The sequence below is a fragment of the Sturnira hondurensis genome, unplaced genomic scaffold (assembly GCF_014824575.4).
Source record: "Sturnira hondurensis isolate 20B ecotype Veracruz unplaced genomic scaffold, ASM1482457v3 Scaffold0021490, whole genome shotgun sequence".
Classification (NCBI taxonomy): domain Eukaryota; kingdom Metazoa; phylum Chordata; class Mammalia; order Chiroptera; family Phyllostomidae; genus Sturnira; species Sturnira hondurensis.
The window spans coordinates 3038263-3053701 of record NW_028094121.1 but is presented as its reverse complement, the minus strand read 5'-3'; the positions used below and the strand labels follow the sequence as shown (position 1 = coordinate 3053701).

General features: G+C 39.9%; 2 protein-coding genes across 2 annotated transcripts; both read right to left on the bottom strand.

The window, feature by feature from the left end:
• Positions 1–3210: 3210 nt before the first annotated feature.
• MYCBP (MYC binding protein) lies at positions 3211–9835 on the bottom strand. The gene is made up of 5 exons (XM_037032597.1): positions 9730–9835; positions 9475–9547; positions 6007–6055; positions 5660–5789; positions 3211–4417 (listed from the first exon to the last, which is right to left on the bottom strand). Exons 1-5 carry the CDS (start codon positions 9811–9813, stop codon positions 4373–4375), a joined length of 381 nt encoding a protein of 126 aa, XP_036888492.1. The 5' UTR covers positions 9814–9835; the 3' UTR covers positions 3211–4372.
• Positions 9836–10802: 967 nt separating this feature from the next.
• On the bottom strand, positions 10803–12705 carry GJA9 (gap junction protein alpha 9). Its single transcript, XM_037032637.1, is given in 6 exon segments — positions 10803–11561; positions 11564–11761; positions 11764–12262; positions 12264–12420; positions 12422–12476; positions 12479–12705. Coding segments are annotated over 6 exon segments (1587 nt in total). The 5' UTR covers positions 12651–12705; the 3' UTR covers positions 10803–11055.
• Positions 12706–15439: the final 2734 nt, after the last annotated feature.

The following is a 15439-nucleotide window of genomic DNA, read 5'->3' as shown; positions in this document are numbered from 1 at the left end:
CACCTCTGTCCTGCCCAACCACGTTCATTGTTCTTCACCAGCCTTCTGACTTCCTCGAAATTAGAGACTAAAGCAACGTGAGATGCCCTGGGGTGTTTGGAAGAGCTGACTGTTTTTTCAATACAATTGTACTCGCCCAAACCAACACTTAATTGATGTCTGCGAAGTGCTGGGGCACAAAACTAGAACCGACTCGGACCATGCCTATTCTCCAGTCGTTTGTAAGTAGCATGGGTACCAGTGGGACAAAGATACAGATAATAATGGTTGTTGGGAGTTGAGGGGGTATGAAATGTCTACAAGGAGCTGGACTGTGGTCGGATGGATAGGTATGGTTGAGAAATGCAAAGGTATGGACGAGGAGACAGGGTCGGGGCAAAACCTCAATTGAGACAGTTGTGAATGTGATACAGTTCTTTCCAGTAGTTAGAATGAACTTCAGCAAGTCACTGACAGTGGATACTGCTACCACTTCGAACTCAACATGACTCAATTTTTCCTCTTCCCACCTAGTCAAAGTCTACTCCAGTAATTCCATGCCCCCGCTCCCCGCATAGGACATTGCATCCCCCACATTGACCGAAAGAATAATGAAAGCAAATCAAAAGAAATCCTTGTCACCAAATGTGACAAGGAAAGCTCGAGGAATTTTCACCCTTGATAGGTTTTAGAATTGGAAATTCGACAAAAGAGGATATTCCTCTTAAAGTAGGAGTGGGGGGTGGTACTGGTCTTCCAAGGAAACTAGCTTCTTGATTATAAAGGGAAAGCATGTTCATGCAGGTCTGAGACTTGGTTATGTCTGAATGTGGAAGTTAAAAAGTAAGGCACGTCCTTAGCGCTCTAGTCCAGTCCCTCACTTAAAGAAGATCCACTATACAGCATCTGATAGACAAAGCATGCACTTCAGTAGTTCCAGGACAAAGCAGCTCACTCGAAAGGGAGTCAATCCCACTGTGGTAAAACTTTAAAATTCTTATTCAGGCCAAAAATCATACTCCCTGGACCTTACAGTGGAGCAACACAGGAGTAGTCTTCTGTCATGACAGCCCTAGATTGTAGCCTTCATTATCCACTAAATCTTTTCTGTTCCACACTAAACATACTCAGTTCCTTCAACCATTCCTTCAATGGTGAAGTCCAGGAGGACATTCTGATAGAATTGTCCTACATATGTGCTGGTCACGATAGTAGCCCATGTGTATTGAGCACTTGAAATGTTACTCGTGTGACTATAGTGAAGTGAATTTCGAATTTTATTTTAATTTAAATGCCAGATGTAGCTAATGGCTACATATTAGACACATGGCCTTGTGTTTTCAAATGCCTTCTATTGGTCACTCTCCTTTATATGCATTTGAGCTTGTCAACATCCATCACATGTCTGGCACCTAAAATGCAAAACTGACCAATACAGCCTTTAGTGTGACTGCTTAGCACCTGGACAGTGTTTCTATTAATGCCTTCCAGAGTGGATTTTTAAGAAAATATTCATAAAGTACAAGTGGACCCCCATGATAATCACTGGAACTAGTACTTTGTCAACAATCCTAGTGCCTAAGTTTGTATAACTGCACCTTTTAACCTTAATATAAAACTTATGGCCCTGGCTGGTGTGGCTTAGTGGATAGAGTGCCAGACTGCAAACCAAGGGTCACCAGTTCAATTCCCAGTCAGGGTGCATGCCTGGGTTGCAGGCCAGGTCTCCAATAGGGGATGCTCAAGTGGCAACCACACATTGATGTTTCTCTTCTTTCTCCCTCCCTTCCCCTCTCTAAAAATAAATAAAATCTTAAAAAAAAAAAACCACAAAACTTTGTATTTCAGCATTCTTGTTTGGCCCAGAAGTTTGAGTATTCCACGTTGTTAAGCATTTTCAAGCTTGTTTCAATATAGTCTACCAACCTGCCCTTCCAACTCTGTGGCACTTATAGATTTGGCATTACTACCATCAAACCCATATGTAGTCCTTTATAATTTGCAAGGTATTTGTCATCCTTTAATTTGATCCTTACAACAACCTTGTGAGGTTAGCAAGATATGAAATGTATGTTTTTAAGTTAAGTTAGCAGAAGCATAACTGGAACTGAATGGATGGGATCTTTTTTCTACTCCATTGAGCCTCTTCTTGTATACTATCTTAATCCAAGTCATTGATAGAAATGTTGAAGAGGACCTCCAGAGGCCAGGCTGATCCTGAATTCTTTTTTTTTTTTAATTTTAAATTTATTTATCTTTAGAGGGGAAGGGAAGGAGAGAGGGAGAGAAATATCAATGTATGGTTGCCTCCTCGTGTGTCCCTTGTTGGTACCTGGCCTGCAACCCAGGCATGTGACCTGACTGGGAATTGAACCGCAATCTTCTGGTTTGCAGGCCCACGCTCAATCCACTGAGCTACACCAGCCAGGGCTGATCCTGAATTCTTAACTAGCACTGACTGGTAGAGCAGTTTAACAGATAAGTACCACCAAAAAATGTGATTACCCAGCCCACAGGTTGCCATTCTTTCCAAAGGAATGATACAAGGGACAGCCACCTGATCAACATAAATATTAATACTAGTCCCAAGAGAAAAAGAGCAAAAAAAGCTCACTGTCGTGAGCTGCCAGAAAAAAAATTCTACTAGTCTGTATTCACAAAGGACTATCATACCAACAGCTTAAAGAAGCCAAGTCTTCCTCTCTTCCAAAACCCTATGGGGCCATGTTTTATGATTCTTAGCACATCCTAGCCCACACTCTAATTGCTTATGTACATGTCTTATAACTAATTCAAGTTCATTTTTGTAATACCCAGCATTTAGCGCACTGCTGTCCATGTAAATGGTGCTCAGGCTGGTAAAAGATAAATCAATTGAAGTGAATATTCTTCCAGCAATATCTGGCCCTCCTTAAAAAACAAACTTGTAGCTAGAAAAGGCACAGACCACTGCCATATTCCTGCCAATGTGACTGATTAAAACACCCTTATAATTGGCTTAGTTAGTTTCTAGCAGGTACTGAAACTTGCTAGTTAAACCAACTTTCAATGGATTATTTTTTGTGTGTCTTTTGACTGAAAAATAAAGACAGGTTCTGTAACAATCAGGACAGGATACATGAAATAGGACTACTACTTAATAATGTCAGTCAATCAGCAAGGAAAATAAATGATCGAGAAAATAAAATATCTGTCTATAAGCCTTCCAAAAGAAAGGAAAAAGGACTAACAAACAAGAATATAGTGCTTTACCATTTACAAATCTTTCACATACATTCCATTTGACCCTCACAACAACCCTGTGAGGTAGGCAGCACAGATATTGTTATTCTCATTGAACAGATGAAGAAAGGGAATCTCAGAGCATTTAAGTGATGTGCCCAAGGCTCTACAGGTAGTAAATAGTTTGTATTAGTATAGTCTTTGACCTAAAAATTCAGCACCCAGCCTCCCGCTGTACTTGCCTTACCTACTTCACAGGGGTAATGAAGATAAAATGAATTCACGGCTAGAAAAATAATTTGAGAGAAAAAAGCACTATATAATTATACCCAAAGACTATAATTTTCCGTGATATATATGGCTCATTCCCCTTCTCATCCCAGCTTGTGCGTGAACCCAGAGTTTTACATTGCCTCTGTTCTGTGCTCAGCTGAACAACTAAGGCAGGGGAACAGTGTGATCCTGTTTAAAGTTATATAAATTACAATAAGGGTAACTGCTATTACAGCAAATCGAAAATCAACACAGAAAGGCCAGTGTGCAAGTCGGACTCACTGAAGCACAGAGCGAGCATGGCAGCATTATCAAACAGGGCATGATTGCATAGAAGGAAAACCTGGTGTCAAAGTGGCACACCCACGGTTACCTAAGGCAAAGTGGTGGCAAAGAAGAGTTATTTGTTCTGCATTATATAAATGAGCAAAAGATTCATGGGAACCCATGCAAAAGCATCTCATGTCATACAGATCTCTCCAGCTGCCTACAGAATACAAACAGTGTCATCTTCATTTCAAAGAATGACTGTACCTGTACTCGTATCCTGAACTGAACCAAGGAAAAGCTAACCTCCCTTGGCTCAGATACAACCAGTACCACCATTCCTGGTCAGACTATTAAAGAGAATGTCTCTTACGGAAATGAAGTAGATGGCTGTGTTTAGATTTTTTTCAGGATTCACTTTGGATTCTCCTGCTTTTAAGACCCAAAGAAAGTTATATTGAGTTTTTATTGGTGATTCTAAGAATATGTGTGTATAACAGTTAAAGTGTGAGAGGTGAAATTAACATATTAAAAGAGTTCTATAGCATCTGTTCAGAAAAGATTATATACTATACAAACTATTCAAGTCTTACAAAACCATTTTTCAGTGTCTTTTCAACTGAGAAGAATCCTATTCAGCACGCTTCTCCTCCTGAGGTGGTTCATACTGAGCAAGCTATAGGGCAAAGACAGAGGAGTTTAAGTGAATTTTATTCTAAATTGGGTAAAAAAAACTTAATAGTAACAATACAAGTTAACTGTCATATTCAATTTAATGATTGAATCAGTAATTTTATATGCTTAAATCATTAAATTATTCAATGATTTAAGATTTAATACAATCAAACCTAATGAAGGCTTTTTACATAAACCTTTAATATTACTAAAAAACTAAAATTGAATTCCAATTTATGGCTACACTGATAAACATTTGATATGCAATAATCTGTATCTTCCCAAAGATGTTGTTATGATTTAGAATAAGGGTGTTTCTTCCCCTCCACCAAAAGTTTACTGAACTTTCTCCTACAAAGTAGAAAAAAACAAATTATGTGACATAAATGAAACTAGCCAGTCAATAAAGAGCTGTTGTTTCTGATTTTAAAAGTTCCCAAGAATTACGTGGTAATTTGTACAGTGTGGAATCTTGGTAACTTTTAAGACACTGCATTTTCTTTTATACTGTTACTACTCGGGAAGAACAGCAGGCTAAGACTTGTTTCATTTAGCTGTCAGATTTGCGAAACTGTTTAGACTTCACTCTGCTGTAGTTTCCTCACCTGTGTACCTGTTTCACTTATCTCGAAATGTTACTGAAAAAATAAAACAAGTTATGAGAAATTCCTAATGTAAAATGTACTACATGATTCAGAATGTAGTGAAACCTCAAGGGCTTAAAAGTTGACTAATTTGAAGATTATGAAAATTCTCACAGTTTAAACAAAGAAAAAACTTCAGCACTAGACAAAATTAAGTGCAAATACATTTGCAGAGGTACGCTAACACAGTACAGGGTCACCACATGACTAGGTAGAATATGCACTGCCCAATTCTTAAAAGGCGTCATTCACAAAGTAACTTAAATCAACTGCTTAAGACTCTAGAAAATCTCGATATACCTTTAGAAGTAGAAATTAACCAAAATTCTCATCTTTTTGTTGATGCAGGTTCCCAAGAACCTCTTCTTGACCACACTTTGCTGACTGTCCTATTTATACTGTATCTGTTGTTTTCTAGACAGGGCAACAGTTTGGCCTTGCATTAATTGAGATTGTTATGCACCATTCTCCCTCGCCTGCTATCCATTTTAGTGAGGTTCTGGTCATATCACCGACATGAATTTATTAATTATTACTAATAGGTAAAATTATTAACTAAAGATCAAGTTATTGTTAACAAATTCTTTTTTAAAATTTACCTTTGTTTTCAGTTTTTTATTTTCTTCTACAATAGCTTCATATTTTTCTTTCATTTCTGCCAATTCTAGGCGAAGCAGCTCTATTTCTGGATTTTCTGGGGTAGCAGCTCCTAAGTGATGCTTTAAAAAACTAATCTCAAAGTTAAGAATTTCCTTGAGCTGAATAAAAGTAATGAAAGAGTCATCCCACCCCACCATCCACATTTACCCACAGATATCGCTCAAAAATTCAAAGGAAAGGAACTTTTTCAATAATCAAAAGTATTTTAAAGGTTGTTGTCTATTTGGAAAAATAAAAGAGTTCCAAAAATAAGGCCTTTTTCTGACTTGAAAGATGAAAAGGATACTCCAAAGCACTATTAGGTTTCTCTGGTTCTTCATATAAGGCTACCAATACTGCAAATCAAAAAGCAGAAAAAGCAAAATTAATGTCTTAAATTTGAATGGCTGAAATTAATCTATAATTCAGTCTATATTAAGTGCCTATTACATGTCAAGCACATTGCTAGGAGTGTCCATACCATGGTGACTAAGACAGACAAGGTTCCTGCTCTCAATGAATTTACAGTCTAGTGCAAAAGATAAACAAGGAACTAGACACAAAAAGAATCAGGGACAATCAGGATAACAGGTTATGGGAACACACTGGAAGAACACCTAAACCTGCAAGTTGGGTTGGACTTTGATCCTAAGAACAGGCACAGAAACATTTTAAGCAGGAGGATGACAGGGTCACTCTTTTCTGCTGTGGAAAATCAACAAATGGGATGAGAACAAAGCAGTTAAGAGGCTGATATGGTAATCCTGTTGAAAAAGACAGACTTGGCCGAGGCCGGGTGGCTCAGTCAATTGGAGCATTGTCCCATACACCAAAAGGTTGCGGGTTCAATTCCTGGTCAGGGCACATACCTAGGTTGCAGGTTTCCTCCCCACTTGGGGCACATTCAGGAGGCAACCGATCAATGTTTTTCTCTCTTTCTCTCCCTCCCCCCGCACTGGAGAAATCAATAAATGTATTCTTGGGTGAAGACTTAAAAAAAAAATAGTGACCTGTCCTAAAGCAATAGATGGATAGAAACATTGTAGATAAACTTAAGAAACATGCACGAAAGAATTGACATGGCTATGGTAATTACTAAAAATTTTTTAATTCAAAGTGTTCTTAAAGAATGAAGTTTCATACATAACATGCTAAATAACCCACCAGCCAAACATTTTACCAGTAATTAACATGCTCAAATCAACATTAAAATATAACACTTTAGTGTTGTCATATCCAATAGCTCATGGCAGTACTACCTTGCTCATCTTCTATTGAACAAATCCGTACTAGGATTTACTACTCAGACAAAAGTCTCTCTACACCAGTATTTAACCATTTTGTTCACGGAACCCTTTGAAAAATCTGATAAAGTCAAAAAAAAAAAAAGTTACGCACAAAAAATGTGTGTATCTAGTCCCCAAGTTAACTTTTTTGTAAACCAACTTACATGCTTCTCTTTTATTTTTTAAAATTTTAGTAACTCATCAAAATAAGACAGAGTATGCAAAAACTCAAATGGGCAACTACTTCGAGTTTTGGTAGTTACTTTTCATCCCTCTAAACACTTACAACACTATTTTTTGAGAAATTGATATATTTATGTCATTACTACCCTCCCCTCAATCCCCCTTTCAATATGTGACAGTACCCTTTAATTCCTACTACCTTTTTCTTTAAAGTACACACTCAAACTTCTGTTTCTTCCATTCATTTCCACTGATCTCTATTGAGTACTAATTTTACAAGACATGAATACATATCCTTTCTTTCTCTTCTTTCCCTATCCCATTTCTTTCAGCTTTTAAATTTGTCAGTGGTACAAGGTTGATAATTACACAACATGATGTAAATGTCAAGTTCTCTGTGCTTTTCTATAGATGGAATGTACTTCATTTTAATCAAACAAGAAAATCTCCATACCCAATGTTCCCTTTTGCCTTAGCAGTGAGGATTTTTAGGCATTGATACAGTGCTCAAAATAACTAAAATGCCTCTTCTTCCAAATGATTTATCATCTTTACCTTTAGCCATCCTCTCTTTTACTGTTTTAATATTAGAAGCAGTTTCAAATCCTCTTGCAAATAAGCTAGATAAAAATTATAAATTCAATCTATGTAAAGTACCTATGTCTGTAATTGAAAATCACATTTGAATTAGATCACATCAGTAGACAGCATGTTAAGTTGTCTGATGTCATGTAAGAAACTGGAAGTGTGGGGAGGGTGAGGGGTTAGACACCAGTAGATGTGAGCAAGGGAAGAGAAGCCACCAACTCTTGTGAAGAAAAATCCATGTACGGTCACAAGGCTATACATCTTCAGTCACCTCCCACAAGAGTCGCTTCTCTGCTCTTTACCATTCTAATGCCTTTCTCACTTGCTCTATCCACCCACTCTGGCCTCTTTACACTCCCTGGAACTCCTAACATCAGCTATTGTAGCATTCAGGTCTCAGCTCAAATGTTACTGAAGAGAGGCGTCCCCCCATCACTCAGCCTCCGTAAACTGGCACACCCATCCCTCTTTATCCCCTACTTTGCAATGTTTTTATTCCTAGTACCACTGGCGGCACTACGTACTTATTATATCTCCCCCAACTAGGATATATTAGCTCACTTAGGGTAGGGAATTTTTGTTTCCACTGCTGTGTTTCCAGTACCTAAAACACAGATCTGAATGAAATGGTTAAACAAGGGAAAGAAATGAACTTGAGTTTTTTTGAAGGGATTTTTTGAAGGGAGAGAGTCACCAGAATATGTGACACTTCCAGCAACAAAAGAGGACAAGGCTTTCACAGTGTAGTCCCTTAATGTTTACTGAAATGTATTTGCAAAGAGGCAGAGAAACTAGTACCTGGGCCCCTCCAAGGTAGGTAGCCAAATTAAAATGACCAGCCCATGCTTGGGAATTAACAGCCATGCTTTCTGCTAAGACACAGCTATTCTTCTCTTAGAATTTTCTCCTAACCTTTGCTCCTGGCCAAGGAACAGTTACCAAATTGCCTCCCAGACATTTACTGTTGTTCTCGTTTGGACCCAGGTCCTCATCCCTGAGCAAATTACTGCTGAGCAAATTAAATAAACAGTACTCCATCCATCTCTTGAAACCCTCCCACTTTAAGTGCCCTCACTTAGATTTTGAGCCCCAGAGGAAGAAATACAGTGTAACAGCTCCCAGTTTAAAAAGTGAAAGTAATGTAACCATTTTGATGAGCATTAACCAGTCTTAATCTGTAATACTACTGTAATTATGAAATCTGCAGTGTAGGAACTGAGGTGAACTATGAAACGGGGGTTGAAAAGCCACAGCCTAACTGACTATGCACCAATCGCCTACTTTGGGGATTAAACTCACTTAGCTACTTCATAGCGCACTTTTATATCTGTAAAATTTACTACTTTGTTCGAGGTATAATGTTCAACAGAATTTTGAGGACTCTGCATAAGCTGTAAGGAGGGAGGAATTGGGATTTCAAGATCCTTAGCAAACATGCCCTCAGCGGCTACTCGAGGCAAAGCAACGGAAGTTGAAGAGACTTTGCAACAGCTGCAAGAGTTTCACTCCCGGCTGAAGGAGCGGTAGCGCGAGCTAGCTACGGACTCGGGCTCGGAAGGCGGCCCACAGCCCGGCGAGCGCCGAACCCCGAGGCCCACCTCGCTGGACCTTGGACAGGTCCCACCTGTACTCTTTCCCTCGCACGTCACGGACCGTCAGGGGCGCAGCCCTGAGGAGCACACGAGGACACTAGTAACCCTCTCCTAGCACATACTCACCTTTGGTCAGTGTGTCCAGCACTCCTGACTTCTCCAAGTACCTCCGAAACTGCTCGCGCTTCGAGTCGGCGGCCTGAGGAGATACGGCGGGTCAGTGGCCGAGATCGGGGACCAGAGCAGGAAGAAGGCGCTGGGAGTTCGACAAACCCCGCCTCCGCATCGCTACCTCAGACCCCCAAAACCTGCGCGCGGGCGTGCCCCAACTCCCACCCGGAGCCGACCAGCGGCTGGCCACCGACCGCACGCCCCCCTCACTTTGTAATGGGCCATAGTGACAGCGGCAGCGGCGTAGCTGGCGCCGGGGACCGGGGCTGGCGGGCTCTGAGCAGCACTGCACATGCGCGATAGGGCGCGTGCACCTGCGCACTTGCGAACTACGGTCCGGGATCGGAGGGGTGTGGCCTGTTTTCATGGCGACCAGGACGCTCTGAATGCCCCATGGTGGGCTGGGACGATGGAGTCTGCGTAAGCCCGCCCATTGGCTATCCTGACAGCACTTTCTTTCCTCTTCCGGTCCATGCAGCGAGTTGGTTACCTAAGGAGAAGCGGGGTTTCTATAACTTTGTCCAGGCGTCCAGGTGGGACCGAAGATGGGCGTGGCGCCCTGCAGGCGGAGCTTCCGAAGCCCGGGAGCACGGGGACTATTAGAGTGGGAAGGCTCTCCGGGTACCGTTAATGGGCGGACCTCCCTTAGCTGGGATCTCGAAGCCATCGTAACCTACGTATGCTCTGGCTTTTTGGCTTTCACTCCTAAAAGTGTGCCCACAACTGACGCAGGGCGACCCTTAGATTGCCAATGGCTTGAGGCATGTCTTAAGAATCGTGTGTGTAGGTTCTAGCTTTTACGTTCGGAGTTTCCTTGTTTTGTTGCCTACTTAAAGTGGGCCGGTGAAGGGCGAGAGGTAAAGTGTTAATCATAGCTTGCACTTTTGAGCGCTTTCTCTGTTATGCAATATAAAACACGTTTCTTATTTTAGTCTTCACACAGTACCTGTAAAGTAGGTAATGTTAGCAAAGTGAGGAGGTTAGATGACCAGCTAATAGTAGAGCCAAAATTCCAGTCTAGGCACTGAATCGCGATGCTATAAACCAATCTTTTAAAGAAAGCTAAAGAAAGGCACCAATCTTTTTAAGATTTTTGTTTATTGGATAACAACATTATGATTATATCCATGACACATCAGGTTGAAGTTTATAAAGAAACTAAGTTGGGTCCCGGGGGCAAACATAATTTAACCACAAATAAAAGATCAGTAACTAAAAGAAGGAATTATATCCATCAAGGACAATCTCTGAAGGACTGTGGTCCCTTCAAAGAAAAACCTGGTTCCAATCTATTTAGCCTCAATTCTGAACATATGGTTTCCCCAACTCAGTTTTCACAAATTCTAAAAAAAGCTCAGGAAAAAGTAATCCTGATTCCGTAACTCTATGCTATTGTTTTTAAAACTACCCCTTCACAATTTCAGAATGAGAACTGTTTTCCCTTTTTAAAACATTTGCATTTGCCCATCTTAAGACCTGGTCTTTAGATCTGTCCTTAACCTGTTTTGTCTGAGCTCTACTATCCCTAGGCTACTTCTATGATAATGGAATATGAAGGATGTCTAAAGCCAACATCTGTTCCGAACCAAAGGTCTGCGGGAGCCTGCCTACTAATGAGATTGTCAGCAACACTAATTGATTGGGAGGAGAAGCCGTAGGATTATTGCAGGTTCTGGTCAACTCAGATACCAAGGACAACTCTCCCAAAGAATTAGGAGTGTCTGGAATGTCGAGTGGTTGGAATTCTCCTTGTAAAGGAGAAAGGGTTCTGATTGTGCCTTCTGTGAACTGGCCCTTGAGGCTACCTTTAGCAGGTGACAGAAGTGACACCTAATTTTCATCTTCTATAGAGGGACCCCATGTAGCAGGAAGTCACCTTGGTTCCCCAATGCAATTAGCTGGCACAGAGAAAGCTGTTTGGGGTGACTGACCCATGTGGTTGTCTAAATCTATAGCACCACCTGGAATAATACAGTGATCTGTACGGTACTGGTTTCTTTTACTGTCTGTGCCATCAATTTCTTTTTTTTTCCTTAATTTTTTCCATTAATTCCTTTTCCAGGTATTTTATGGGTATCTTCATTACTACCTGAGCTGATGCATTGAACATGACTACAGGTAGTACGAAGTATGCACCTCTCATTAGAAGGTACAGTTTCCTATTCATCCAAAATGCATTTCTCATCATATCTCATCTCATCTGGATTGTTAGGATCTGCCTGAAATGCAAAAGAATTTAAACAGGATACACTGTTGTGTGTGTTTACTTTTCCACTATCAGATTATAATCAGGTACAGAAGAGAGCTGCTTCAGTGAGTTTGCAGATGTGCTCTGATATTTGGCAAGATTTTGTTTTGAACTGTTTGAATAGAATTCGTTATGCTCATCCTTCAATTTATATTGTCCCCAAAGCCCCCTTTTAATCTTTTTAAAGCCTAGGTGGAAAATTTCTAAGGCATTTAAGAAAAGTGAAATGGTGGCTATGAATTGCATAAATAATAGGAATATTATCTTTTCTGTTGGCCTTGAGATAAAACAATCAATTATATTTGGCCATGGATAGCCATGGCATTTAAATAGAGGCGCCAAATGAAATCTATATAAAAGATATTGCCCAATCATGAACCCAACTGCAACTACAGACCAAGCAAAAATGTGTATCATGTATGTGCAAAGCAAGGTTCCTCTGAGTGAAGCTTTATTAAGTTTCCTTTGCTCCAGTTGACAAAGTTCTTGGCTTCTATCTCCTCTGATCCCCAGACATTTCAAACTGTACCCCCTCCAGTTCTACTCTCAGTTGAACTTTCTCCATCTGCCTCTCTTTCTCCAGAACTCTCAGTGGGTACAAAGCATGGCCCATGTAGACCAGGGATAGTGACGACACAAAAAAATCACCTGCAGAATCTAATGAGGGAGATAGAAAAAGCCTGGTCATAGCATATACTTCTGCAGCCAGTTGTTCTGTATTACAGATGAAGCCAGACTGCGCATCATTCCAGACATTTTCAGCTGCTACACCCAGAACAAGCATACGAAATACCAACAGGGTGGTGAGCCAGATCTTTCCGATCAGGGTGGAGTGGATTTGAACTTCCTCCAAAATGCCTCCAAGGAAATTCCAGTCCCCCATGCTTGTTCAGACCACCACCTTAGCTCTGAACCCCAGCAACCTGGAGACATAAAGTCTTTCATTCTAATGGCACGCTGTTTCTTAAAGCAAACCTGTGGCCAAAATATGAACAAAGCATCACTCTTTCAGTGCACTGGTTGCTTGACTTTTTCCCCAGAGAGTTGTGATAATCTGTTACCAAGAATATATTTAAGATACCAGGAATTTAAATTCACTTACATTTAGACCTCATAATGCAAACTTATGGGGGGAGAGCATAATATTGGGGAGAGGTGTATATATCTCTATGAAGAATAGAAAACCGTAGGACTCCCTGTAAGAAAGAAGTCTTCTTACTTAAAACTTGTTTTACTTTTTTAACTCGGAGCTTTTGGAGAGGTTGCTATAACTACTGATTTGATCTTATAAATCAAAGGTATAACCAAAGTCAGTGATTTTAAAATCTCATGAATACACAAAGGAAAATGAACGTCTCGTTTCATAATTCAGTTCATTACAGCATTTAATGAAACCAGAGGAAACAGGTCTGACTCTTGCTATAAGAATTTAGATTAGGAGGGTGGGCCGGGGTGGGGGGGAAAGGCAGAAAACTGTACTTGAACAACAATTAAAATTTTAAAAAATACTTGAAAAATTTTAGATTAGCTTTTTAATTCACATTTAAACATCTAAATTCTGGTTTCTTTATGGCAGTTTTCTTAACATTTTCAAAAATCATTTCAGTAACATCTTTTTGAATATTTATAAAATCTTTATTATACTTTGCTATGAAAAATACTATAAATTTTTATCATCTTAAAATTAGTGCCAAAACTTCTCAACTATTGTATACTACCAGGATGTTATTAGATATTACTTGAAAATAAAGGGAACATTGGTATGGTGATGGTATTATAGAAATTTTCATTGTAACAGTATTTGACCTATTTAAGACATGTAGCTTGCCTTCGTGGGAACAATGGGACAAGTCATAATTTATGTGGCTTGAATTATCAGCCAGTAGGTTTTATATTAAGGTTGGTACCCTAGGATATTGAAGAAAAAATATATCCCAACAGAAAGAAAAAAGAACGAATGTTTTCATTCAATTTCATTTAACACATAAATGTATGTCTTACACCCCTTATAGAAAGGGAAGTGTTACACAATCAAACAACATACTGGGATATTAAAGCTACATGGTCCCTGGCTGGTGTGGCTCCAGTGGATTGATCGCCCGACCGAATCCTGCGAACCAAAGGGTCCCGGTTCCATTCCCAGTCAGGGCACATGCCTGGGTTGCAGGCCAGGTCCCCAGTAGGGGGCATTCAAGAGGCAACCACACATTGATGTTTCTCTCCCTGTCTTTCTCCCTTCCCCTCTCCCAAAATAAATAAATAAAATCTTTAAAAGCTAAGAAAAAAAATAACAAAGCTACACGATAACCTATGAGATAGGTAGGTACATATGTTGCTTCCCTATTTTGCAATGAGGAAACCGAGTGACACCTTAAATTACCCAAGGTCACAGCTAAAACTGGAATTCAGATTCAATCAGTGTGGCTCTGAAGTCAGCTCGTAACTGTTTGTACTAAACTGTTACTTTTTTCTCTTTAAGCATATTTAAGAAATTTGCATAAAAGACATAAAAAAATCTGTTTTCTCTTAAACGTTTAATAATTTAAATAGTGATAGTTTTGACTTTTTAAATAACTGGTTAGAGCCTTTTTGAAAGCTTTATGCAGTTTAAAAAAGACTTGAAAAAGCATCAACCTTCTAAAATTTAGTTGTTTTTTGAGATGGAGAAAATCTCTGTTTAACCTTATGTTAACAATAATATAGTCTTTGACCCAACAACCCAAAGCACTTTCAAGTGTAAGCAGAGTATTATTCATGATAGTAATCATAACTTCAAAACACCCAAAGCAATCATCAATACAAGAAAGACCATTTTACGTAATAAGTAACAGTACATCCACAGTGTGGTACTATGCAAACAGTGGGTGATAAATACACGTTAATTTGAAAAGATTTTTGATAAATTGTTTGTGACATTTAGATTATAAAATAGAGAACTATGGCCCCGTTTTTGTAACTTTACTTAAATGTGGAGATGCATACAGAAAAGCCTCGAAGGATTATTATCAAAATGTTAACTGTTATCTCTGGGTAGTATGAGTACAATTGATTTGATTTATATAATATATATTTTATATATACATATACACATATTTTTTTACCATGAGCACTTTACTTTTTAATCACAAACAAATAAAAGATTTTTTTCCCTTAAAGTGCATGGTATTTACTGAAAGAAGGAGCAGTATTATTTTGTTACAAACCTTAGGTTCTGACTTCCGCCAAGATGGAGGCATAGGTGGAAACAGTGTGCCTTCTCCCACAACCAAGTTTCAAGACAACAAAGTTTTAGTAAACAAAAACACAGCTAAAACACAGAAAATTGAACTATATGGAAGTCCGACAACAACGAACCATTCAGCCAGACGGGTAAGAGGGGCGGAGCCAGCATCAAAGCGGGGGTCGCTCAGGAAAGATTGTTCAGTCTGACCAACCCAGGAGCGGAGGCGGAGACAGTTGGTGGATCCCAGGCGTGGGGTGGCAACGGGTGGACCCAGTGAGGGCGCAGGGCGGCTGGCTGACTGCGGTCACACATTCGCATGCAGATAAAGCAAGCGAAGGAGTGAACAGTGAGACAGACCGCTCAGGCTAGGGCCCCAGCGAGGGGAATTAGAGCCTGAAAGCACCAACTGGAAAGACTTTCTCGGGGTCGAAGGGCAGGGAGAGGCTCCC